The sequence below is a fragment of the Ciconia boyciana genome, chromosome 3 (assembly GCF_034638445.1).
Source record: "Ciconia boyciana chromosome 3, ASM3463844v1, whole genome shotgun sequence".
In the NCBI taxonomy this organism is placed as follows: domain Eukaryota; kingdom Metazoa; phylum Chordata; class Aves; order Ciconiiformes; family Ciconiidae; genus Ciconia; species Ciconia boyciana.
This window is the reverse complement of record NC_132936.1, coordinates 928,234-956,004: the sequence shown is the minus strand read 5'-3', so window position 1 is coordinate 956,004 and position 27,771 is coordinate 928,234. Positions and strand designations below refer to the sequence as shown.

The 27,771-nt window shown below is 46.4% G+C and overlaps 1 protein-coding gene across 3 annotated transcripts in view; it reads left to right on the top strand.

Moving 5' to 3' along the window:
- ASXL2 (ASXL transcriptional regulator 2) overlaps window positions 1-27,771 on the top strand; it is a 132,634-nt gene that overhangs the window by 44,659 nt on the left and 60,204 nt on the right. For 2 of the 3 annotated variants that reach the window (XM_072858133.1, XM_072858132.1), the window contains exons 3-4: window positions 9,039-9,147; window positions 17,078-17,237. In XM_072858133.1, coding sequence (XP_072714234.1) covers window positions 9,039-9,147; window positions 17,078-17,237 — 269 coding nt within the window. Of the gene's footprint in view, window positions 1-9,038; window positions 9,148-17,077; window positions 17,238-26,070; window positions 26,192-27,771 lie in introns of those variants that run through there. The other variant, XM_072858134.1, reaches the window with a different exon arrangement.

Sequence of the window (27,771 nt, the reverse complement as noted above, 5' to 3'; positions counted from 1 at the left end):
GATGCTCCTCTGTCTGCAGGGTCCCCTGGAGCCCTACGGTGGGGGTCCTGCTCTGCAGGGGGTCCTGAGGTCTGCTGGGTCTGCCACGCTGAAGACCATGCTGTTGTGCACACAGAGAAATACTGTAATATCTGCTAACCTAGTTAAAAAGGGAGCTTCAATATAAAGTAGCTTTTTGATAGATAAATACACCTTGCCTGATGCTCTGAGGGCAAGGTTTTTAAGTTCAAATACATCACAACTGAAAAGTTTCAATCCAGTGTCCTATCCACACGTGACCGAACAAAAATGATTTGGTGACACTCGGTTTTCAAATCAGAAGTCGTCAGCTCGGTCCCTGAGGTCTCGGGAGCCAGGCTGATGGGAAGGGATGCTGCGGTGGGATTGCACGTGTGGGAAGAAATGCTCCACCTCCTTCCTCCCCTCCGCCAGGCGGCTGCTCGGGGCAGAGTCCTCGCCTTAACCTTGTGTACGCTCTCAAACCGCTCTCAAACCCCTTCTTCCTGCTCAGTCTGAAGGAGCTTTGAATTTAATGGGGAGTTTTAAGTGCCATGATTTAAGGGTGGCTTAAATTTGGCAGTTCTCAGAAGGAAAATTTGGTATGTACGTGTCTGAAACGTCAGGTAGCTTAGAGAAATTCTTGGAGGGGCAAGAGCTCAGAATATGTGTTTCTTCTTCTGCCATTGACTGGCCTTACAACTGCCTCTTAACTACAAAAATTACTATTATACTGTTTTAACACTTTCAGCAATCCCATAAAATAGGTAAAGAATGGGCCCGTTCTGCGGGCAGAGGGACTGTCACTTGCTGTTGATCACTGAGATCAATTTTCTGATATATTAATGAAATGGAAGTGCCGATATGAAAAAATGTTAATTTTCAAAATAGATGTTTAGAAGCTACCAAAACCCCTTGTTTAGTCAACAATGTAAAAAATATAGTTTATGTAGCAGTCATAGGTTTGTCAGTATAAACAGGTTTATAAGTTCCAGTAAATCTGTTAAACTGGTTGTTTTTAACTGGGAAGTCAGTGTTAGAGGGGAATAACTACTATACCACGATTTTCAATAGCAGAATGGCTGGGAACTGAATTCGTAACCGAAATAGCCACTTCACTGGCGCTTAATACTTGCCCCGACGCAGCACGCTTGACATGGTTCAGGCAGAGGCTTATGAAGTACCACACTTTCGGCTGACAAAATAAGTATATTTAAGACCCTGCTGTCGAAGGTGCTGTGTGGCTAAAAAGTCGGTGCCGGCTCCGATAATCGGAGTTTAAGAACATGTATTTGCTCAGCCTGTTCACTGGGTGGTCCCCTGGTAAGTATTGATGGGTACTCGCTTGTATCAGACCTCTCTTAAACAGCATCTGTAAATGAAAGTATTCGTGATGCTGTGGTTTAAAACCTCTGTCAGCACTTAAATAATTTTGTTTGCTTTTGATAAAGGTAGCGTTGAACGGGTGGATGTGTTACTCCGTAGTTTTTCTCAAGCTGAAATGTACTGCGAGTGAGGGTAACGCGTAAGGTGTGGGAAAGTGAAAGGATTTAAAACTTCAAACAGTGAACAAACGGGTGTTTCCCAGTTTTCGTGCAGAAGATCCTAGGTCTAGGCACGAGAGCTTGGATTACGACCCTTGCACTGGCACCGTGAGTCCTATGTTTGCTGCCAGTATTTCGGCAGGTTTACAGAAAGGCCACGCTGTGTTTAGCTTTTTGAGAAGTAAAAACTAGGAAGTTTCAGTATGCGCTTGTAACGCTATGGAAACCAAATTAATCCTGGTAAATGTTGTTGTCGTTACGCTTGCATCTTCTAAAACTGTTGTAAATATATTTTTGTACTTTACTGCAAGCTCATTTCAATGAATGAAGCCTATAGTTGACTGCGTCAGCTGAATTCATCAGCCTAAGCAACTCGGTTCTGATCCGAACCGTCTCAAGAAGCATTGCTCAGCTGAGATGTGAACCAGTATAGACAAAGGGATGGTCACCTTGATTTTCCCAAGGGTGCTGTTTATTTGTCAGTGGGCTGGCACTGAGCACTGGGTGATTGATAAAGGTGAGCATCCCATTTATCGCAGTACTTAAAATAGATTTGCTTCTTTGCTGTAGCTGTCAGCTAACATACTATTCCCTATTGGAATAAAAAGTTCAGACAATACACTGCTGTGAGTGCATAAATGAAAATACAACTCAAAATCCTTTCCACTCACAGAAGCACACACGCAGCTCGTGTATGCGTGCACCTAAAATGTGAAATTCTGAAAACCATTTGCACGGGAACAGCAGCAGCGTGCTGCTGACTACCTTAGCCCCAGACTGTTCCCCCAGTTGTGTTTGGAGCGGTGTTCTTGCCATCATGATGAACGGCGGTAGGAATGCTTTTGCTGAAGTTTTTGTCAAAAATGACTGTTAGAAGCATTAGCTGAGGCACCAGTAACTTTCTGGAGGTGGAGGATGTCCGAGTCAATTATTTTCTACATCAGGAATTTATCCTGTTTTCATCAGGAAAATGCTTTATGTTGTCAGGAAAGTGGCCTGATGAAACAGAAGTACATTGCTGACGTGCACTACTGAAATATCTGACTATATTTGAAAAGGGCTTGCGTTACTTGACAGTTGGATAAAGTTACAATATCTTGATTGTGCATGTAATCTATTTTCAGTGCATAAATGAGATTCAGGATGAAAACAGTCCCGGTAGATCTAGGGGCTGTGGGGATGAGCCCCTCTAGTGTTGGCACAAGTCAAGTTACAAGGGAGGCAGGGTCTGGAAAACTTACGTTTTGCTCTTCCCCTCACTGAAGCAGGGAATAAAGCAGGAGCTGAAAGCGGCCACCCCAGCTCGCCGGCAGCCGGAGCAGCGTGTGCACGAACCAGCTCAAGCTGAAGCTTTCCCTAGGCAGAGACCGAGCTGTGAACCCCCTACCAGCTCTTCACAAAGTCTGCCACCTCAGTAATTCTTATCCTACCTCTTAACTGTGCATAAGCCTAATGGGAAAGAGTGTTTTTCACACTATTTGTTAGTACGTGTGCTGTCAAAATACTTATCTGGGTTGAAAAACTTGCTGGAATGAGCACTGGAATTCTGCTTAATTAGCTGTAAAAATACAGGGTGTGACATAACGTTCTAATTTTACGAAAACATCATGTCTAACTCTTTGTCCAGGAGCTAGTTCCTGGGGGAAACCCTAGCAGTTCAGTAAAATCCGAAGCGTGCCCTGCTAGGTGAAGCATCTTAATTCCAGTGCATTGGTTTCTATAAAACGCTTCTAGCCGGGTGCCATAAAACTGAGTTTGGAGTTGTACCCGCTGCTTTGTTAAACAGTGTGCATCGCATCCCAGATAAGAACATCGCAAACCAGATTAGTAGGAGAAAATGCAGTTTTGATTCGGAAGCCTTCCCTTGTTCCCAAAACCAAACAAAAGCCCCCAGCCCCCCACCCTATGTGTAGTATCGAAGGACGGCCTAGAGGGGTTGGAGGGTGCTGTGCTGCTTGCGTTCAAATTCAGCCTCTGTTCCTGAACTGCTAGGGTAGGAAATAGCTGTGCTTTCATAGCCGTTTGCACCAAATGGCCGGCATCTGGGCAAATATTTGGACCTTGCATTTAACTATGAGAGCGAGATCCCCTTGCTGCCCACCGCCTCACTGTGGCAGCCGTCGCTAATCCTGGGTGAAAACAGGGCAGTCTGTAAGAACAGGGGAATGCAGAAATTTAACGCAATGGAAGAAGTAATAATTGGTCTTATCTCATTTTGGAAGATTCTTAATTAAATAATAAAATGAAAGCAGCCCTACAGGGAGAGGGGGCAGGAGGGGCAAAGCAGCCTCTGGGTCTGCGAGCATTAGCTGTGGGAAGGGGATGGAGGGGAGCTGGCGGAAGGGGTGATGTTTGTCCAGGCTTCTTCAGGAGAATTTGATGTTAACGAGTGTGGATACACCTTTCTTCTTTCTCCTTCCACCATAACTGTGCGCACGCTGTCTGTCCATGCTGCAAGAAGCTGGTGAGCCAGTTTGGTGTAGATAACTGGTAGAGCAGGAGCCTGCAATGAGACTGTCCTCAAAAGCAGTAATGTAATTCCTGCCCCTGTAAACTGAGAAGGTTCGTGCACCCGCACCTCCAACCCCTCATCTTCAAGCCAAGAACCACACCTTGAGCTTAATTGGAGCCCAGGGTGATTGATGACCATGATCACAAAGCTGGAGAATGTTTCAGTTCAGAAGCTTTAGAAATTGAGTTAGGCTAACAGATCCGATACAGCTTCCCAAAAGGGGACGTGAAGGAGCATAGCAGTTATGAACTAGTCACGTCATAGTCTTGCTGAGCTCCACTTAATATTTTTTGACGGATGAATCCTGTTTTGAGACCTCCAAAAGGATGGTCCGTTAGTAGTCATGTGTCGTGGTTTAGCCCCAGCCAGCATCTAAGCACCACACAGCCGCTCGCTCACTCCCCCCCGGTGGGATGGGGGAGAGAATCGGAAGAGCAAAAGTAAGAAAACTCGAGGGTTGAGATAAAGACAGTTTAATAGGGGAAGCAAAAGCTGCGCACGCAAGCAAAGCAAAGCAAGGAATTCATTCACTACTTCCCATGGGCAGGCAGGTGTTCAGCCATCTCCAGGAAAGCAGGGCTCCATCACGCGTAGTGGTTACTTGGGAAGACAAACGCCATCACTCCAAATGTCCCCCCCTTCCTTCTTCTTCCCCAGCTTTATATACTGAGCATGACGCCATATGGTATGGAATAGCCCTTTGGTCAGTTTGGATCAGCTGTCCTGGCTGTGTCCCCTCCCAGCTTCTTCTGCACCTGGCAGAGCATGGGAAGCTGAAAAGTCCTTGGCTAGTGCAGCAACAACTAAAACACCTCTGTATTATCAACACTGTTTTCAGCACAAATCCAAAACATAGCCCCATACCAGCCACTCTAAAGAAAATTAACTCAATCTCAGCTGAAACCAGGACATCATGTTAATGGAGGCTGATTGTCAGCAGTATTGGAGACTGATGGTGGCTCTGCATGCAGAGCAGTATGGGTTTGGGTGGGATGGAAGGGATTGAAGTGAAATAGTGGGTAATGATGAATCTGGAGCGGGCAGGAACTCATCTTTCACTTCATCTGCTTCTCGAACGACTGGTGTTGAGGTGGAATGACAGGAACTGTCAGACGCAGCTGATGATCCGGTGTGTGTTCCCGGCAAACGGAGATGGCCTTCATTATTAATAAAAAAGGCAGCAATAAAATAAATGGCATAATAACATCTGGTTCCTAAGGCTATTTTTAGGCAGCTATTGCATTTAAAATAACAAAAGGTAGGCTGGGTGCAAAACACGGATAGTTGGAAAAAGTATTAAGCGAATATTGGGGGATTCTGAGCAAAGGGGCAGCAAACAAGCAAGGGATGAAATCTTTCCATTCAGAGGAGAACAAGCTTCATCTCCGAGCATGAACATAACCACAGCCTCACTGCACGTTTATTTGTTAGCAAACTGTCAGAGCTGTGGGTCGGGGAAGTAGTAATGCAGCAAGACCTTTTATCAAAGCAAAATGCCCTAAGCGCTTTCCTGTGGGATGCAGGCAGGTTTAGTTAGTACAGCCCCGCTGCGTAGGGCTTCGTCCGAACTGTGGGGAGAGCCTCTCGGCTTGTTTACAGATATCTTTTTGGGTATGGTTTTTTTCAGTTTGGAGGTTTATATGTCAGATCCGGATCCGGATCAGTGAAGTTGGAAGCGGCTGGTCAGGCAGCTCGCGTAACCCTGCAGCAGCAGCCGCTCTCCCGTTCTTCTGCAGCTGCGTTGGGGGAATCTGTTGAGAAGCACGAACTGCCGCCCTGCACCCAGGGCTTACATTGAGTGATAGTCACGAAGAGAAGATGGTTAGCGTAGGAAGGGTTCGAGTGCTCATGAGTGCTCACTCATAGAGGCAAAAAGGATGGAATATGACATGAAGACTGTGCATCTTAGACCCAAATTGAACACCCCCCCCCCCTTTTTTTTTTTGAAAGTTAGATGGGACTTGGGGACTTGTCAACTGATTTTTAGCTTCTAAAATTTTCACAATAAGCTTTATGAAAGGTTAGAATAGTGTTACATTTGTGCCAGCTTTCTAGAAGAGCCTGTAGAGGAAGACACGTAACTATAGATGGGTAAACATGAGAAAAAAAGAAAGCAAAAATAGTGGATAAGCTGTTAAACAATGGAGTCCGTTGAGCAGGAGCAGTGCAGATGCCAGACCAGTAGGGCTTTTGTAAAGATAGGTCCTGCCAAGGCTTCATTCCTTGGTGAGCTTCCAAAGCGCAGCTCTGCCTAGACTTTGTTAGATGCTTGGCTTAACGTTGATATTCTGCTCTGATACAGTTTTTAAAAATAATGTACTCCATGAGCTAAAGGTCAGGTACGTGGCAGAGCTCTCCTCACTGCTCCAGAACATTCCTGAACACGGGAATGCTTCGGTGCGTTCAGTGCTATTCAACATGCTAGTAGTGATCTGGAAAGAAGTATAACATGATAATTTTCTGGATGCAGCGATAGGAGGGATGGTGATGAACATCAATGGGAGAAGGACAGGTATATTGTTTACACTGCCAGATACAGCTGGGCCTGTATAAAATATACTTGCGTGCAGTTCTTGCAGAGTACTTGCATGCAGAAATCACATCCAGGAGCAAGGACGTGAAGAGGGGAAGGGTATACCCTGGGGAGCAATGCCTTTGGAGAGAATTTGGGGTTGCTGTAGGAAATCGCACTGAATTATGGCTTCCAGGGAGACCCTGTGGCTTTCTGGAGAAGAGGATTAGCCTTGTGAAGTTCACACATAGCCTTGGTGAAGCTAGCGTGAGAAGAGTCGCTTCCAGTCGTGGTGTTCACGTTTGTAGGAGTGGCTGCGGCATTGGGGAAGGTGCACAGAAAAGCCGTGGGAGCGGCAGGGAGTGATGAGCCAAGGGCTGGTTTCGGTGGGGGGGGTCGAGGAGGCGACGAGAAGTTGTCTACTGCGTGCAAATGTATTGAGGAGAAGCTTGTATTCAGCGGTAGGGATTCTGGCTGGAATGTCAACCTAGATACGCCATGTCTGAAGACGGGCACAAACTCTCGGCAGGGATCAAAGCAAGATGCTCACGTTACTGATTTTTCGGTTGTATCATGGTTGGCTGTCTCTCCAAAAGACATTTGTTATCTAGAGAAGTTGCCGGTCACTGTAAGAGTAGCTGAATGAAACTGAATTTTGCCATGTAAGAACCAAAACAGGACGAGTGGGTGGTCCCTGGCATGCCTGAGGCTCAGCTGCTTCCTCCAGCGCCGCTGGTTCTTGCTTGAGCATCAGGCTGAGCCATCTGTGAAGGCGGTCAGATGAGCTTTGGGCTGGGGTTTAGAAAATTCCCTCCTCATCACCATTTTCACTAGTATTTCTTAACAAATGACACTGGCAAAAACTCAGAAAGCACAAGATCCTGCAGAGCGGCGATGCTGTGGAGGCTGTTTTCTGACCCTTTGCATGGAATAACATAGGTTTGGAGGAGGTGATCTGGTCTGACTGTGGGCTGCAACCCCGCAGAGATCTCTGCCGGTGGGGGATGGCTGCGCGCCCCTGCTGGGGCTTGTGCCCGAGCCCTGGGGCACCCCAGTACAACCACAGAGCTCCCATAGAAGTCCGAGTACTTCTCTAAGCCTGTTTCTCAACTGGAGGAGCGAGCAGCCTGCAGGATCCCGGGCTGCGGTGCTGCGGGCAGCGGGGCTGGGATGGTGCCCTGCCAGCTCCCTGCCCACCCGCCGGCAGCGGCGGTCCCTCCAGCGGGGACCGGTGCCTCGCTGTACGTTTGCACAGCAGTCAGCACAGATGGGACTGGGTCTAGCAACATAAATAGTAGCCCTCCTCTCTAATGGTGTTTCTCCTGTGGTTTGTGAGCCGCCATATCTGGCCGGTGTTCCTTGTGGGGTCTCCTACCTGTTAGCTTCTACGCACTGGGGCAGAGGAGACCGGACCTGTTTCAGGACGTGGGCTTCTCCTTGTACTAGACCTCAGTAATTCAGCTGAGCTGTTCTGCTGCTCTTAGGCAGAACTTGGAGTGCACGTGCCCTGCCTGATCGTCGGAGGGCTGTGCTCATCCTCGCCTTTATTCCCCGTTCCTCCCAGGGCTTATTTCACTGCTTTTGATGCAGGTTTGTTTGAATGTTCGTAGCAAAACCTACTAGAGACAAACAGCTGTATCTCCTGCTCGAGGATTTCAGTTAATCCGTCACAAATTTAGGATTTTAGTCAATTTGATGGTTCTGGTTCCAGACTTTGTGACAGGGTGTTGGGAGGTGAAAACCTCTCGCTTAATTTCTCCGCAGGGGTTGTGTTTGATATCAGTATGCTTTATGAGCAAGGACACCTATTTGGTAGAGGGTGTGATCAGCCTGAGCCTGCAGTGGGAACAAAAGTCACCTCTCTTGCCGTGTCCACCTGATTTTGCTTCTGTCTACAGCGGGATGGGTTTAAAAAACCAAACAAAGAAACCCCCACCAGCACCGCTGAAAAGGTGGATCTTCTGTCTCGGTTCTCCTGGCTGGGATCGAAGGTCTCCACTCTTTTCAGAGGAAATTGCATAATTGGTTTCCATTCCTTATCCCACAACTCTCATTTCAGTATGCTGTGGGTTATCTTTAAAAAAACCCCAAACTTCAAATACCTCTGCAGTCAGCAGTTAGCTCACAACAACCTGCTCTGAGTTTCAGATGAGCAACGTTGAATATCTAGAGCTTTCAAAATGCGTGACAGTTTTGATGTTCAGCAAAGAAGTGCTGGGGAGCCTGAACTCGGGGGCTTTTTTGTTTGCTTTTTTTTTCTTTTCGGGAACTGGAGCGTGGGTACGTGGACTGGTTTCACTGTTGCTTATTACGGCAGCTTCAACTTGTATTCTCCTTGGGAATAGAAGTTGGATCTGGAATCTTTCTGCCTCTGCATGCGTGATGGTCAGGTGAGGGGCCGTGATTGTCTCCCAGCAGAAGATTAACACTGACCAAATACGTTCAAACATTAACCTTGTGTTTTTGTTTTCAGTGGGACTTCTCCTCTTGCATGCCTGAATGCTATGTTACATACAAACTCCCGAGGGGAAGAGGGCATTTTCTATAAGGTCCCAGGGCGCATGGGAGTGTACACGCTGAAGGTAAGTGGCTCGGCTGGGGAATCTTGTTTGAATGCTCAGGTGACTTTTATCCATTTAAAAATATGTTGGATTAGGATAATCCTGAAGAGGGAACCATTCCTCAATAGCATGAATGTAGCATAAACTTTCCTTCTAAATGCAAACACTAAGTCTTCGTGCTTGCTAGTGAGCACCTGTGTGCTGAAAGTACAACTGAAGTGCTGGTTTTATTCACATTTCTATCCCAGAAATGAAAGAGTAATTAAAATTGTAATGAGATTTTAGCTCTAAAAGGGTAACTTCATCTTTACTGATCTCTGCTTGTGTCTAGAATTGAAAAATTACCTTATCCTCAGTCTGTGACTGGTAGGCGGAGAGCATTCGTAGGGAAAAGGTGTAGATTCCTTGATTTATCTGATTGGCCTATTTAAAAATAATCTTTATTTGAAACCTTTTTCCCCAGTTAAACTACTAGAATGAAGCCTGCTCACACTGTTCTTGATTTTCTGTAAATTTGACTCTGAAGGATAGGATAGGATAGGATTCCGCTCCCTACACATAGACCTCTCCAGTGTAGCAGTCTCTGCTGGAACTGCTTTCCTCATCTCACTCCATGCTCGATAGAGAGAAAGAATAACTTTTAAGATGACATTTATCTCATCCTAAAATATTCAAAATATATGAGAAACTGCTTTAAAAGTGCCAGTTAGCTTACCAAGGGAATCAACTAAGAATTGCCCAGAAAAAGATGTCCTCATTGTCATTGTCAAAAATTTAGCTAAGTTGAATCCCGTTCTCGCTGTCTCCTCCCTCTGCCCCGTAAACTGGAAAAGCACGTTATTCCTTGAGTACTTGTATGTAACGGGACAACAGAGGACGTCGCTCTGGGAGCGTTGGTGCTGACGTGCCATCAGAGTAAAACATCTTCAGAGCTTCCAAAAATGCCGTTGCAAGACATCTGGCAAACTTCTGACTTTAAACATCGTTGTACCGAGCAGAGGCTGACCTGATTTCAGTGCGCCTAAGCGAAAGTACATAAACCACCATTTTGATAACGTGTACGCTGAAGGTAAGGGCTGTGAGAGATATAACCAGCAATGAAGGGAAAGTAGTTGTCTGTTTGCTGATGAACTGGACTTATTCTTGCACCATTTGTTTCCCTACAGAAAAGTATAAAGTTTGACAGTTTAGGAATAAAGAATGCAGACCCTAAATCCAGTCTGGGAAAGCAGTGTTTTGTCAGAACATTATGACTCGGGAAAAGATTTAGATCTGGTAGTAGGCAAGGAATTGAGTCATTGTCAGTGAATTCTGTGTCATGATGTGGTAAAGCTGTGCTGAAAAGTTTCAGAGAAGAACAATATAATTCAAGATGTAGAAAAAAAAAGTCCCTTTTGAAAGATTGCAAGCACATTGTTGGTGGGGTAGATCATAGGCAAACTCTATGCCTAGAGATTAAATCTAAGCAAAGTCAAGTTTAAGTATGCATTTGAACAACAAAGCAGGCTGTCAGAGTTACTGTGGTAGTTCAGTTTGTTTTGCTCATGAGAGCTGCAAATTAAGACATATTTCCTAATGTTAAGCTTTAGCAAAACTCCAGTATTATCTAACTCAGTGTAGGAGTAAGTTGATTAACTGTAATGATTTGTATTAATTAGGAGGCTAGACTAGCTGCTGAATTATTCCAAAGGCATATTGTCTCCTGCATATCTAAAGACACGTCAGTTTTGTTGTCAGCTTTCCGTCCTTGGGGCTGCGTAGTCTGGAGGTGGTATCTTCCATGGAGCAGCGAGAAACCCAGAATGCCAGGAGAGAGGGAGATGTTGAGCCCTGCTGCACCAGTCCTAGGTCCCCTCTGCCGTGTTTAGTCCCAGCGCAGTGCCAGGAGGAGCCTGGGAATTGTGAAGATGATGCGTTGAATGAGAAATCCTTTGGAGGATCCACAATTAACAAAATGCAATGGCTTAGGTAGCAATTAGAAGTAGAAAGCTTTGAAGCAGAGGGCTGACCGTTCCCCAAGCGATGCGTTGTTACACCGCAGCGGCGCGAAGGAGAGCCAGGTGTCCAGTAATCACTCTTCCTAAAAGAGAAAGCTTATGGTAAAAGATTTGGTGAGTGAAGCAAAGTTGCACTTGTGTTTTTGCTGGCTCACTGAACTGTGTTACAGTATCGTTGAACTTCATCGTAAGGAGACTGGTAGGCTGCTGGGATCTCCCTTTACTTTTTTTGTTAGCCTTGATGATAAAGATAAGTAAAACAGATTAGAGAATCATAACCGAGGTGTATGTCAGTTCTGTGAAATAACGTTCAAAGGATTAGGTGTTTCTGGAGGTGTTCGCTTAATGCTGGTGGCCAGGAGATGCTCCAGAGGAAAACTCCTAATGGCAGCTAGCAACTGAACTGAATTTCACATTAATTTTTATTAATGTGATTTTATTGTTCCTCTTTTTTGTCCATTTGTTTGCAAGTACCTAATTATCTCCTTTCCCCAAAGCTTGTCTAATTACGGCAGTCAGAAGGGATGTGCAGTGCACCGGGCACTCCGTGTCTCGGCGATGCGCCTGTTGGCGGTGGTGAAGCCGTGCTCCCCCAAAGCAGAGTACGCAAGGCAAGGTTTGCAGTTCGCAAGAAATGTGACTGCATTCTTGACTAAGCTGCAAAGGTTTGTTTAAGGACTGGCGCGGTCAGGTCCTGAGCTGATGGGCAGGCTTCTCCTTTGCTAGGTGCAGTGTATTTTTGGCAACAGCACGCAGGGTAGATGTGGGGGGCGTACAGCTTCGGACACACTCGTGCTTGACAGTAATGATACAAACAGCAGACTGAATCCCAGAATGACTGTTTCGGTGGTTTAGAGATAATAGCCAAGCTTTGCATGGGGAGGGGGAAGCAAAGGATACCATTTAATCTCTTTAAAAAGGATCAGATGCTCCGGACTTGCTCTGCTGCTGAAGGGACGTGTAACACCCCAAACCGGCCAGCCCTGCTCCGCTGGGGCAACTCTGAATCTCGAGGCAAGCTGCATTTGCCCTAGCGAGGACGTGTTGGTCACTTCTCATACAGCCTGCACAGTCTGCTTGGTCCCCTGGGGGGAAAATTAACTCCAAGTACTCCTAAATATTACAGAATAAAACAAATTACTGTGACCTTTAAATATTTGTAGTAAAAGTGCTGAATTTCTGGTAACTTCTGGTATTGGAGTTTCTTGTAATGTGGCATTTTTCATGGTCTGCGAAGGCTGCGTGTGAGCTTTGGGGGTGTGATTTTGTTGCATTCTCCCACTTGGATCCTCCCCCACCCTCTTCCCCTCCACTTTCCTTTATAAGCTTTGCATCATCCCTCAGCTCCTCCCCCAAATCCTCATCTTCCTCTGTTTCCCCCTCGTATTACTTATGAAGTTCACGTTGGCCTTCTCCGAAGCCATCTGGAGGGTCCTGGAGGCCCATCAGTTAGTGACTGGAGCCTCTTGGTCTTCAGCGTCGTCTCTGGTACCCCCTGCTTATCTGGTTTGTGTCTCCGTATATTTTTATTTATTGCTTCCCCCTGTACTTTGCATTGAAAGACCCATGACTGGATAATGTTAGTGAAGCTGATGCTCTCACCTTCCATGTACGCTTGTAGGATTTAGACTGAAAATTGATATGCTGATGCTGAGACACTGGAGTCATTTTGGCAGGAGACTGAGAGCGAAAATGTCAAAGAAATAAAAAGTTAAATAGAAAAATCTAAACAAACCCCACGTGTGAGGCAAGCACACATTGTGTGTATTTGTCTTAGACTCTTTTCAATTCTGGATGCCTTTGTTTCTTGGATTCCTCTGCATCGCTGCCATCGAGGTGGGAATGCTGGGGGTGTCTTTGCCCGAGGAGGGACACAGCGGCCGCAGATGCTCCCTTGTCCTCCTCCTTCAGCCGCGCTTGCTCTCGGTGCAGCACGTGAGCTCCCTGTCCCACGGCACGGCAGCGACCATGCGGCCCCTGCTTGCGCTGAGGTTTGCCTTTATCCCAGCCACCACCAGCTGTGCCGAGTTGCTGCAAGGCACATTATTTGGAAGTCCAGTGCGTCAGTTCATTGACCTTCACGTAGACCTCTCAACCCAGCTGTGTTTTTATGCTTGGTGGTTTCCAAGTGTGTTTCTGCCCGCCTCTTCAGGTTTGGTGGTCTCAAATTCACAGAATCACAGAATCGTATAGGTTGGAAAAGACCTTTAAGATCATCGAGTCCAACCATAAACCCAACACTACCAAGCCCACCACTATACCATGTCCCTCAGCACCTCATCCAAACGGCTTTTAAATACCCCCAGGGATGGTGACTCCACCACTTCCCTGGGCAGCCTGGTCCAATGCTGGACAACCCTTTCCGTGAAGTAAAAGTTCCTAATATCCCATCTAAACCTCCCCTGGCGCAACTTGAGGCCATCTCCTCTCGTCCTATCACTTGTTACCTGGGAGAAGAGACCGACCCCACCTCTCTCCAGCCTCCTCTCAGGCAGTTGTAGAGAGCGATGAGGTCTCCCCTCAGCCTCCTTTTCTCCAGGCTCAACACCCCCAGGTCCCTCAGCCGCTCCCCACCAGCCTTGTGCTCCAGACCCTTCCCCAGCTCCGTTGCCCTTCTCTGGACACGCTCCAGCCCCTCCATGTCTCTCTTGGAGTGAGGGGCCCAACACTGAACACAGCATTCGAGGTGCGGCCTCACCAGTGCCGAGTACAGGGGACGATCACTGCCCCAGTCCTGCTGGCCACACTATTGCTGACACCAGCCAGGATGCTGTTGGCCTTCTTGGCCACCTGGGCACACTGCTGGCTCATATTCAGGTGGCTGTCGACCAACACCCCCAGGTCCTTTTCCACCAGGCACTTTCCAGCCACTCTTCCCCAAGCCTGCAGCGTTGCATGGGGTTGTTGTGACCCAAGTGCAGGACCCAGCACTGAGCCTTGTTGAACCTCACACAATTGGCCCCAGCCCATCGACCCAGCCTGTCCAGGCCCCTCTGCAGAGCCTTCCTCCCCTCAAGAGATCAACACTCCCACACAGCTTGGTGTCATCTGCAAACTGACTGAGGGTGCACTCGATCCCTTCATCCAGATCATTGATAAAGACATTAAACAGGACTGGCCCCAACACAGAGCCCTGGGGACACCGCTTGTGACCAGCTGCCAACTGGAGTAATCTCCATTCCCCACCACTCTCTGGGCCTGGCCATCCAGCCAGTGTTTTACCCAGCGAAGCGTACGCCCGTCCAAGCCATGAGCAGCCAGTTTCTCCAGGAGAACGCTGTGGGAAACCACGTCAAAGCCTTTACTGAAGTCTCAGTAGACAACATCCACAGCCTTGCCCTCGTCCACTCGGCGGGTCGCCTTGTCATAGAAGGAGGTCAGGTTGGTCGAGCAGGACCTGCCTTTCCTAAACTTTTCCTAAATTCATTGCTGATGTTGAATACAGAATAGTGTCTGTCCTTGTTTGGATGATTGTGTTGTAGTTCTGCCCTTGTGCATTTACCTCTGAATTTTTCCATGCTATGCGGTGGATTTGCTGTTCACCAGCAGCCTGGAAGATTCTAGCCTGGAGCAATATTTTTAACATGATATTTGAAGAAGTCTGACTAGCTCAACTTTTACCACAGATACTAAAACCAGTGCACACTATCTTACCAGATGCATTTATAGGACTGATAGCTAAGAGACCAAATTTTATTTAGTTACTGAGTACGGTTCACTAAAAGGAGTAAGTTCATGTATTGAAAGAAGAACAAGTACAGTGTAGAGAAGATGGTTCTGCAGTTGAGAGTTCGCTTCTGCTTCGAAAGCAGAACTTGCAATAGGGTGAGCTGCAGGTGCATGCAGGAGTTGATGTTAACGGAGATCTTGTACTGACGTCTTGCCTGGAAATTTCGAGAGAATGCAGGGTCCACAGTGCAGACTGGACACCGCGTCAGAAGATACTGGTGAAAACCTTTCACTGGTAGGAAGAGGCCCAGCTGGAAGGAGAGCCATTGACATTGTACGGGCTTTGTGAGCTAAGGGGGCTGCCGTCTGCGGAAGCAAGGGGAGGTTGGAATCACAGGATGGTGGCGGTGGGAAGGGACCGCTGGAGATTGTCTAGTCCAACCCACTGTTTAATGCAGCATCAGCAAGAGCAGGTATCTCAGGACAGTGTCCAGTCATAGTCTAGTCTTGAATTCCTACAAGGATGGAGACTCCCCAGCTTCTCTGGGAACCTGTTCCGGTGTTTCATCGTTCTTGCAGTGAAGAAGTTTTTCCTTGCGTGGAAGTGGAATTCACGTGTTTCAGTTTGTGCCTGTTGCCTCTCACCCTTTCTCTGGGCACCACTGAGAAGAGTCTGGCTCCGTCATCTTTACCCTCTCCCACCAGAAATGCCGAGTCAGGAAAAGCCAAGAAGTCCAGGCTCTCCAGCCGCTCGTGTGTTCCTCCTTACCTGGCGGGAGGTGAAGGCACCCCACGCTGAGGCTTCGTTTTCCCTCAGCAGAAGACTTTGAAAGAGACATCTTGAAAAAACTGAAATAGATAAATGTATAATTACTGTGTCTCAGGTGACTAAATTACCTTTCCAAAGGTTGAGCTCTAAAGGAGGTTTAATGAAGGGAGGGATACACAAGCTTAATCACTGTCAACTTTGGTGACGCTTGATATAAATAGAAAGATTTTTTTTCCTGCTTTTGGTGATATCGTCTCTTCCACTGTGGTTTACAAGTAACTTTCCATGTGCAGTTAAAAGAACTTTATTTCTGAAGTGCAGGATGAAAATACAGTTGAATATCTGAACCTATTAATTCACCTTGCTGATGGAAGAAATCTGGAATTAATTAAATTGATAACGCTTGTGTCTTCTAAAGTACTTTTTGGCCTTACATGCGGAAATTAGTCATAGCTCTAATTTCAGAGGACGGAGAAGAAATCAATTGTCTCCAGTTAAAGGGAGAGGTGTTTTGATTTACTCTTTCCAGTGGGTATTAACAGAAGGATTTTTTGCCATCTGATGCACAGTTATTTGTTTCTCCAGCTGTTACGACCACTGTCCTGTTTGCCTTGTACATTAAACAACGTTTCAGTTACATTACTAACGAGGAATTCGGGACGGTAGCATAGTTGCAGGTATGTTGTATGACAGACGCGGAGCAGCGGGGATGAGCTGGTGCCTCCAGCCGCTGTCCTGCCCTTCTTGGCTCAGCGTCTCTGCGAGGTGTCCAGAGCGGTTTTGGGTGGTTGGGCAGCGGTGACCTTAACCACCGACCACAACTGAAGACCTCGTCAGCAGAAACACTAATTAGCACTAATCTGCAATGTAGGTTAAAATCTGAATCTGATGGGATAATCACTAGAGGGCAGTCTGGGTTTAGGTGTGGACAGGGTGAAAACCGCTGCCGGTTCTCTGCTGGCTGTTACCAGCCTAAAACCACGTAGGCGAACACGCATGAACCCACCGCTGCAGCCTTCGGCAGCGCAGACGTTTCACCGCACAGAACCACCTGCCAGGTCCGTTTTTGCAAGGGCCTGTGCCGGCAGGCCAGGGACTGCTGCGGACCCGGCTGGAAAAATAACGTTACCTGGGACCGTGGGACGCGGAGCTGTCAAACTGTTTTTCTTCTATCATGAAGTTCAAAAATTGACTGGATTTCTTGTAAAGTGACAGTGTATTGGAGTTAGTGATTAGGGGTGGAGAAGAAGTTAAGGAAGAGCATAGCTGTGAAGTGAAGAGGAGGGTGGTGTAAAGACGTGCCAGCTGGGGTTGTGTTAAGTATTTTGCATGGACTCGCAGAACGCAGTGTGCATGTTTGAGGCCAGTGGCTAAGCAGTTCTGACATTGCTCTGAAGCATAAAAAAATCCACAGTCAGTGCTTGGTAAATAAAGAAAACCGCTAGTTTTAAGAATTTTGTTAATTGGGAGAGTTGATTGCGGAGTGGGTAACGATACCTGTTTCTTCCGTTTGCAGAAGGATGTTCCGGACGGGCTGAAGGAGCTCTCTGATGGCTCAGAGGAGAGCAGCGATGCCCAGTCCGACTCTCAGAGCTCCGAGAACAGCAGCAGCAGCAGCAGCAGCAGCGACAGGTGCAGTAACAAAGATGGGAAGAAAAGCAGATGGAAAAGGAAAGGTAATTTTCCTTTTCAGGAGTGGTGGTTCTAACGTGGGCTCTGTGTGTGTGAAGGACTTGGAGGTTTTTATCCATCACATCTGTTGCCTTATAAAGACAGGCTGTTACGGTAGCCTAAAATCCGCCTTCGCCGTTCGTGCTCATGGATTGAACTGGTGACGCAAGTGCTGGTTTACTGTTGTGGGAACTGAAGGGGAGAAGGTGCCTGTAATTAAGTGTCTGTGTTTAAGGCCTTGACACGAGTCACGGACCAGCACGCTGTGCTTCGCACCCAGGAACAGTGAAGCTATTTCTTCCAGGTTTTCTCTGCCATCCCTCAGCTTTCCCAAGAAGACTGCACCTTTTACTTCTGGCCTCTTTTGATGCTTTTGGATGCAACGCTGACTAGGAACAAGCACAGAATCTCTGAGGTTAAAGCCTGTTAATGTGACCTGATGGGTCCCGTAGGGCTTGGGCTTGAGCCACTGCACTCTTTTCTTCTGGCCTGTTTTGGACTCCTTTCCCTCCTAAACCAGGCAATATTTAGTTATTCAATACTGTTGAATATTAAATAGTTTACAATCTTAGCTAATACAGTAAAGTGCTGGTTTTTGCTCCATGGCTGTATCTGGGTGGTTGCTGAAGTTGGATGGTTCAGCGATGTCTCGAGGATATCTAGATTCTGGATTTGCTACAGAAGTAGTACAAGAGTACCAAGTGGAGGAAATAGTGGATTTCACTCTGTTTTGAATCCTGATGTCTTTGCCCCTCTGAGGAGGCAAGGTATCTTGTCAGGTACTGCCGTATCATGCTGTCCTCAGGAACAGCAATCAGCACCTCTCAGCCAATGCGTTATAACATTTACATCCTGTATTAGTAATAAACTGAAGTTCCCATCTTGCCTGCCTCTAGTTTCAGCACCCATTCATTTGACCAACGTCGTCTGAATTCTTTCCTCCTTCAAAATTCTGCTCAGATATCTGCTCGTCTGCTTAGATGCTATGAGCTGAATTAGTTAAAAGAAGCCGTAATAAAATGTGAGGATGCGACGTACGTTGTTGTCTGGGTTGGGGAGAGTCTGTTCACTGTAGTGTTGCTGTTCTCTCTGTTAAAAATAAGTGTGCTTTATAACTCACAGCTTTGCGAAGCAGCATGACGTCTCCCTTCAGGCAGAGGTAGCAGGCGGCAGCGCTCGGGATATTCCCGGGGAGCTGTTGGTGCAGCTGCTGATGCTGGAACTTCACCCTTCGGTCCGATCCTTTCCTTTTGCCTTTTCTCCCCAGTCACGCACAGAATTTCTTGGCTGAAATGAAACATTATTTAAAACTTATTTCCAATGCAATAGGATACCTGCGTGGAAGCACGTGGGAGGTTTTCTAAAGTGGTTAAAGACTGGCAATAACCGGTGGGGTCTGCCGAAGCCCTTCCATGGAAGGGAAGGTTTATGGTGGGGAGTCATTGAACGAGAACGTGCTCTTACTGTCTGGGTGCGTGAGGCTCACGTGGCCCAGACCCTGCCTGGAGCTTTCCCTGGAGTCACAACGCAAATCACAAAAGTAGAAGTATTATGTAGAATTTTAAGCATTTAAAGCACTGTGAAAGAGCAAGTTGTTAAAAACACTTAGAAGGAAAACCTGACTCCAAGTTCATCCTCTGAAAGGAAAGCTATAGAATGTATGGCCAAAATATTTTCATTTCTAACAAATCCTCTCAAAATATTTGGTCAGTAAGGGGTTTTTTTTGGCTACTTTGCCTACACCTCCAATGTTATGATGATATGTAAAAACCTGCAAGGGAGCTTCTAAAACATGTATCTTTTAGTGAGATCTTTATGTAGAAATACATGTATATATTTTATATAAAAGTTTTATATGTTACGTTACCAAATGGCTGAAAAGGCCGGAGGGTGTGTGGTTTAGGAACCCAAGCGAGAAGGAAGGGAAGTCTTTCCCTGAAACAGGAACCCAAAAGGTACCCAGAACTCAAAGCAGACAATGCGAAGATGGGGGTTTCAGTATAAATAAGGAAAAGGAATTTTCCTCCTCTTTGTTGTCTGGGCCTGATGATTTTTCTTAGGAGTGGCATTTTGACCTTTAGCATAAGGTCATTTTTTCATAGGTTTTAATGCACTGAAAGTCGTGAACTTCCAGTGAATAGTAAATTAGAAATGACTGGTAAATTAGAAGAGTAATTCTGGTCAGTAGTGTTACTGAGTGTTTTCCTCCTGTTCAAACGCCCTCCCTCGAGGGTTGTGTTCCTTTGTGTGAGCAACACTTAATTATTAATGAGCGTACCGCTCAGTCTCACACCAAGGTGTTACCAGGTTGTGCGAGGAAATGGCTTTCTCCTTAAGCTTCCCTTTAAGAAACCTGTGAAGAACAATGTGCTCGTTTGCTAAGGCAGGGATGGCATTTCTGGGCAATGAATTTTTGGAGCTGCAGATGTATGGAGCTGCTTCTGGCCTAAGCGGGGTTCGGTGGAGCCTGGATTTCACCCGTAGCGGCAGGGTACGACAGGAGTGACAACCCAAGCACGTCCTTTCTGTGTTGACAACTCGGATTAAATCCCGCAAGCTGGCTGGCAGTATACTGCGTCGGTAGGCAAATCCTTCCCAGTCTGTCCCTGCCACCGGCTGCTGCCTGAGAAGTGCATCCCGTACGTCGGCGCTGAGGGTCTGTAGTGGATGCAAGCAGAGCTGCTCCGCCTCGCCGGGCATTTTTATTGCCTCTGTGCTTCGTTTCTTGCAGTTACAGGAGAGCGAGTCGCTGTGGTGGATCTTCATGAGACAGCCAGGTGCCGGGGTGCGTACAGCACCTTGTTGTTTTACCCTCCCAGGCAGTAAACTCTCCTGTCCCCTATAGCTTTCACCTTTGCTGCTGCTGGCAGAGGTGAGCTGGTAGTGAGTTATGAGTCAGGATTTTAGCAGCCTGGTTGTACACAAGCAGAGGATGGGACTGCTCGTCTCACTACCTGCCTACATTTCAGCTGTCAGGGCAAGGTGTCAAGAGAAATAAATCACCCTTGGGACACACAGAGCCGTAGGCTGCATTCAGCCTGAAATACTGAAACGCCACGGACAGGCGGGAGGGAGTTCTCCCAAAGCGAAATGTACCTTTGTCCTGGGGCACGGGTCAGAAGCAGGGTACGTGGTACATCAGAGCACGTCATCGGATGGCTCTTGTATGCTGAAAGTCAGAATGTATCTTTAACAAATAAACCAAGCCGTTGTGCTCAGTGCTGCGGAGTTGTTGCTAGCGGGAGAAGGACATTACCCTCACGTTGTCGGAGGTCGTCCGCTGCAGTACAGCTCGGCATCCACCTTCGTCTGTCTTGGTTCACAATAGGATCAAGAAGTGGGTGGTTAAAGCATGCTCCTCCATGTCGCACCGGGAAGGTAAAGCAATGTTCCTGGATGTATTTATGTCTCAGAGGTTAGTTGCCAAAGACAACAAACGTGAATTTAATGCTTCAGAACATAAATCAACCATGAGTTGGTTTGCACTGACCATTCCCTAGTAAAATTAAATTCTTTCTTTATGTACTAACGTACGGTAACTGCGTGTCCTGCTCCACACTGCCTTCTCCAGACAAGACGCCGTGTTTGCACCCTTCGGAAGGTGTGGGATGAGGGGCGTATAATGGCTGACTCCTCTTGACGTAGCTTGAGCGATGCGCTGAGCATTTCTGTTACTTCTCTTATGAGTGATCAGCTAAGCTGACCAAGAGGGAAAGAATACAGGGTTTATTTGAATGCTCATTATTAGAGCTGAGATGAAACCTCCTTTCTTTGCAGTCAACTTTCCTCGCTTTGCCGTATTAAAAGCAAGTGCTTTCTTTTAAATACTAAGTGGTAGAGGCCATCCTGAACAAGAAAAATATGATGGACAGCAAGACCTGTTTGTTTGTATTGTACCATATACCGTGTTGCTTTTCTTTTCAGCATGACGTTGACTTTTCTTCTTTATTTTCTTGGGGGCTACTGAGACTATCTAGAAGATGGCAAGGAAATAAATATTCCGGTTGGTAGGTAGCAGAGCAGGGTGTGCCTCACATCTTAGAGCAAACCTGACTTTGTTACCGGCCATGACACTTCTCTTATTTAAGCTGCGTGAGAGGCTTTTAAAAGCTGCAGTCGTGACTGTGCTGAAAACAGGGATGCTTTTCTAAAGAAAACAATTTATGGAGACTTGTTCCTGAGCAGTACAGCCTTTGGGGACCTGCCAGCAGTGCCCAACACTCGGGTGCAGCCGCTCCCACAGCACTTGGAAACAAGGCGATGTAGCAGGACGCATGAGGAGACCCGCAGGAGAATTAGTGCAAGGCTTTGGGACGACAGAGCCGGGACTCGCAGCCGATCTTGGTTATCCTTATTTCAGTTTCTGACTCTTTCTCAGTTATGCTGTATCTTTTTTGAAATCAGTGGGTGGAAATGCCCATACGCTTCAAAACACGTGTTCTGTGAATACACAGGATGACGTCTGTCCTCTCTTTATTTTATCTTCTAACTCTTGACAATTTTTTGCTTATTCCTTTCCATCATGTTTTGTAAGTCTTTGCTTTTTTGATGAGCACTGAGTTGATGTTCTCATCTGTGGTAACTCTGGGATCCCTTTCCTGAGCAGCAATAGCTATTTCAGCGTTGCTCCTCCCTTTGGTCATTACGTTGCCTTTCCTCCTCACGGAGTTATATCTGCTGTTTTAGTGCCGCTCACGTGGCATCGTGAGGTCCTTTTGCAGTTCTTTGCCATCGGGTTTAATCTTTTGTTATGCAGAATAACTTCTTACACCTTTCTGGCCTATATTACACAAAAGAACATTCAAAGGCATAAATAAGTGACCTGGTACTTTGCTCTTTAAAAGGTTTTGATATGGGGGGATTGGGGTTTTGTAAGCGATTTGCCTAAGACTGAAGTTATAAGTGCACTGTACTATTATGTTATGAGAGGAGGGGAGCAAGCTTTTGCTTTTATGCAGTGTTGTAGGACAGTGATGATACACTGTCCTGCTGAAATCTGTGCTCATGGATTCTGGTGTGACCTTCAGATGTGTGTGAATACTGAGATTTTGCTTTGTGGTGGGGAGGAGAGAAATACGTACATACATTTCTTTGCATAGATCCTAGGTAAATGAGCTGCTCTCATCTAAAATACGATCTCTTGTTTCTCTTAACCTGTGGATGGCTGCTTTTGCACTACACACATGCAGAGCTTGGATTCTGGCTTGGCATGTTAGCTGGATTTCACCAAGAAAAGGTCCAATCCTGCCAGTTCCGGGCACCCCTCCTCCTGTTGCGGGTCGGAGCCCAGCTGGACTGGGGTGAGCCTGCTCCAGCGGGCAGGAGGGTCCTGGGGGGGGGAGCAGAGGTGCGGGCAGGAGCACCCAATGCATCCAGCATGGCTGGCAGTGCTCCCCGAAGCCACGGAGGTTAGCTTGGTTCGAGAAACGGGTGCTGTTGGTACCTTCTTTCCTGATGAGCTCCCTCTTACAGCAAAAGAAGAAGATGGGCTTGTGCGGCATGGCTGTGCGTTGTCTCTCTGCATGGGCGCAAATTCACCCACACCGGCGATTTGCCGAGTTCAGAGCCTGTTGATGCTGCTGTGTCAGTGACTCGCTGTAGGAAGGGAGCGACCGCACCGGGGGCTTTCCCCACGGGTTTTTTGCTGTGCTAGCCATTTCTTGAGTTTCTGTTTTGCAGTGCCTATTTCCTTTCTCTGTCATTCTCCCTTTCCGCTTTCTCGTCTGGCTCCGTCGACCGTGGCAGCGAGGCTGGAGAGCAGCAGTGCTGTGCTGCTGTGACTGTCCCCAGGTGCCACCTCTGCCACCCCGCTTGCTGTGAGGCTCCCAAGCGCTTTAGAGAGCCCCGGGGACTCCTGCAGTGCTTCTCGCCAATGAGCATATCATTTTGGTATCTGAGAAGATAGCAGGGTTTGGGGTTTTTTTAAGCTAGATAGTTTAGACTTGCTGCCCCTCAGGTGCCTGTTAAGCTCTGGTACTTTGAAGCATGTCTGACGAGCATCTTTCCAAAATTAAAAATGCTCCAGAAGAAGCAGTAGGAATGTCTTCTCAATCTCTTCCCCCCCCCCCCCCCCCCCCGCAACATAGGTTTTCTTCAGAGATTTCAAATGAAAGCACAAAAGCTGAAAGAATTAGGCACATTTGGTGCACTCGAATAAATAAATGCCCTCAGATGTCTCATGTTCATTTTGAATAAAGGCTGTCCTGACCGCTTGGTGTGAGACACTTGTTAGATGTTGCAGTCTGTGTCAGCCCATGTGTTTCATGAGGGATTTCAGAAATACATAATGAAGGACATAAACAAAAGAGACTACTTTGCAAAAAATGTCTTTAAAAACAGAAAAGATACACTAACCGTTCAAAAAACCCTACAAATTTATGGTGCCGTGTTCCCTTCCAGGGTATGACTATGGAAGGGGAGTAAGAGCTGCGTCAAGGCTCCCGTTAACGGCAGAGTTGGAGGCGTTTGCAGCAGAGCTTGGTGCTGGGGGGCTGCTGTAGGGAAATAGTCAGGTCCTGAAGGATGCTTACTGGCAACAGATTTACATTAACATCTGAATTGATCCCTCCTTTCTCAGGAAGGGTATTTGGTGCTGCTGTGGCATGCTGTGGAGGAGCTATGAAGGCACCTGAAGTGCGGGAGAGAGCCTTGTTAGGGATTCTCAGTAAAAGCCATCCCTGATCAGGCAGCAAATGGGAACCTGCTCATTTGTTCTGGGAAATTAAACGTGGCTGAACGTGAGGCTGATCGTATCATCTGTCGCTAGCTACAGCAGCCCACGTACTTCCACCAAGCTGGTCAAACAGCGTGTCCGGAGTTGGGTGCACCTATGATACTATCTTTTTTTAGGTTTGGAAACAAGGTTTGGCTCTTGATTTTGCTGTGGTTTTGAACTGTAGCTTTTAAAACTAATTTCATCCAAACTTAAATGAGTAGCTGGAGGGGTTACAAAGATCATTACATTCCTGCTGTTCACAACAGTCAGTGGCTGGGAAGGAGAAGAGGCACTGTGGCTGCTCCAACGGTGCAAAAGGCTGTGGCTTGAACTCGTGCTTTAGTAGACGTGTGAGAATACACGAGGGCGATGAGGCTGCCCCAGCTGCAGGAGACACTTCTGAAGCTTGCCTGTTTGCAGACATTCAAATCAGCTGATGCCCGGACATAAATGTACAGCAAATTGGACTTGGGTAGTTCTAGGTCTCATTACTTAATTTGGCTGTGATAGCTCTCGGGCCTCTGTCACTGAATAAGATGCCTGGTTTATCTTCCCAGTTCCGTTTCTTGGCTGTAACGTAACTTTGCACCAAAATTAAATGATCCAAAACTGTTTAATGAGATAAAATAAGGTACAATGATGGTAAATGGTTAAAAAAATCTTTGCATGAAACATTTTAAAATTCTAATATTTGTGAGGCATTTTTCTTAGGTCACATGCTATAACTCTCTGTTATTTTAGAGACAGTAATTTTCACTAAGTGGAACCCACACTTCTATCAGTTTAAGTTTCTCAAAGTGCAGACCAGCTGTACTCAGAGAGCTGACAGTCTTGGAGACATATATAAAAAAGAGTTGTGCCATGAAGTCCACGGGGAAGAAAACTTTCTTTCATTTTTAGTATTTCATTTACTTTATGCATCTGAAAAGATTCTTTTGGTTTCCTCCAACAAAACTTGAAGTTTCATAACCTTGCTATATATAAAAACCAACCTGCATGTCATATCCAAGGAGTTGCCGTGAAAAGCATAACGAAAGTAGAAAGTGCAAACAGCTTCGGCTCGCTCCCAGCCACGGTTCATCTCGCAGTTCTGCAGTCAGCAGCGATGGAAGTGGAAGGGAATGAATCTGCTCCTTGCAGGACCTCCTGGCAATGACAGGTCTGACTTCGGGGATGAGAAGACGTGGTGTGGATGCTGGCAGCTCTCCTCCTTGGTGCCTCCATGCCTTTTACTGCTGTTTTCTTCTACAAGAGTAGAAGCGTTTCTACTTCAAAACAAGTTTTATTTTTAGTTGGTACGTTTGTTTGTTCTTTGTTAAAATAACCAGATATAACCTTTCTGGTTATAACCAAAAGGTTATAACCAAATAACCAAAATAACCTTTCTAAATTCCAATTAGAAAGATTCCTTCAGCGTAAGCTATGTAGCATCAGCTCTGGAATGCAGCACTCCTACACGGCCGCTTCCTGGACTGTCTGTGCATACATGAAACACACAAAAGCCTCCTTCCTCATTTAAAAAAAAAAATAAAAATCAGCTCACTGAAATTCAAGAATAGCCCAGATTTCAGCCAGAATTGTCTTGTGGCATTGCTTGGCTGCTGGCCACTTTTTCACCTGGGTGATGTTGGAGATAGGGGTGTCAGCATCCACCAAGCCCTTTGTAATTCGACCGATCCCAAGAGTCTCGTAGGAAGCAGCTAGTACAGGGTACAGCTTCTGGGTTGTTTTTTTTCTTTGCAAGGATTGGGGAGGATAGTTTTTGTTGTGAGAATACAGAATTCCATAAAAATCAATGAAGTGAATGCAAACTGGGGTAGACAGCGAACAGATGAGCTGTGCTCATATTATTTTGCTTAGAGGCTTTGACTTGAGCTCTTTGAGACTGCAGTTTAGCTTAATGTGACATTATTTTTGCTCATATACATATAAAACAGGAAGCGCATTCAGATAACATCAACAGCCGCTTCCTTATATGTACAAAAATAAAGTGCTCTGACAGCAGCAAAACTGACGCTTTGATTTTAGAAAGGATAGAAACCTTTGTGCATTTGTAGACCCACATGGGCATTACACGGGACCAATCAGCAGCACAGGGGAAAAAGTTTAAAAACAAGCCCCATGCACTATTGCCTGTACATCTGCGCATGAGAAGGCGGGAGGAAGCCAGGAGCAGCATTGATTGCGGAGCTTAAGAAGAAGCAGCAATGTTCATGGAGCAGCTCTGTGCAATCCCCCTCGAAGGTAAGGTGCAGTTGTTTCAGCAGGCAGCTGTGGCAGATTTTTGCTTTTGGGCATGAAGCGGGCGCTTTTCTGGCTGGGGTCTCTCTGTGCTGATGAGAGGTGAGACAGACACCTTTTCTTTGGCCTGGAAGCAGCTACTTGGCTGTTGTCTTTGGAGTCTGATGATAAAAACAAAGCTTTTTTTGGGTACACTACTTGTAAAAGGATACTGCCAAGACTCCTTGGGTTCTGTGTTGTTTTAAATCATCCTGAAAGTGTAAATGCCTCAATTCCAGATGCTTTTATCACCATTTCGCTATAATACGTTTTGTAGGACAACTTGCAAGTGGTTTGTTGTAACGCAGTCCATGAACGTGAAATACAGCTGCTCAGTATCACTGTCTGTGTGCGCACCTCGTTCGTACACCTAGGGTAGTTTCTGACCTCAAGGTTACTAATGTAGTCTGTCCTTACGGTGTCTGGAAATAAAACGTGTATAACTTAGTCATGTTTCTGTGCTCAGCTGCAAAGCTTCAGTTGACTGGAGTGGAACCACGACCAGTGCCTACACCTGGCTTTGCAAGCTGGGACAAACAAATAAAAGGCGTTTGGTTCCAGTATAGAGCTGCCCAGGCTTTCATGGCTTCTGACAATGAAACTGGCTGTTCAAATTGGATTTTCCTATAATTTCTGCCATGTCCCTGGTGTACTCATTCTCATCAGAGTCATCCTGAAAGAGAAGGATCTTGTTTAGCTTTTATAACTGACGCTTTCTGTGAGAGCCATTGCAGTAACCGGTCTCTCCTCTAGCAAAACCCAGACAAAGTTTGCGTTATTAAAAAGGGAAAAAGGGAGGGGGGCGGGGGGGGATCAGATGGTAAAGTGAACTTTAAGGGAAAAGGGGGAAACAAACTGGGCAAGATTATCGATAATCCTTCTCCACTAGCCAATGATCAGCCTGTCTTGCTGACCCACAGGCACGTACGTACTGGTGGGTCCCTCGTGGCTCCCAGGCAGTCAGAATTTTGTTCGACCAGATTAGTGTTCAAAGTGAAAAGTGACTATATTTGGCAAAATGTCATTTACTGAAAACAGATTAGAAGATTTTAGTAAGGTTAAAATAGGATATCACCATAAACTCTTCTTAAATAGGACAGTGAAGGAAAATATCTGCAGTAATTAAACTTCCACACTACGTTCACTGCCAAGGGCCCATACTTAGGAAAACAGGTATAAGAAATAAAACACTGTTCTATACCTGAAATTTTGTGCATTAGCTTTTAGTATAGAGGAAAACCTTGGGAGTCCAGACGCACAGCAATACCGGTTCACAGTCGGAGGGCATGACCTGCTTTTCCTATAAGATCTTCGCTGTGACGGTGGCTCTCAGCTTCCTTAATTACCGCCCGTGGCCTGATCACGGCACTGCCTTCAGAAAGCACTTTGCTGCCGCGTGCCCATAGCAGCTGCCAAAAAAAATTTAAAAAAAGAATTCTGTTTGGGTTATGTCATTTTGTTTCTTCCTGCTAAAGATTTTGTAGAAATATCAGCTTTTCTAAATACAGCCGATTCCTGCTTGTGCCTCATGACTCAGGAGGAAG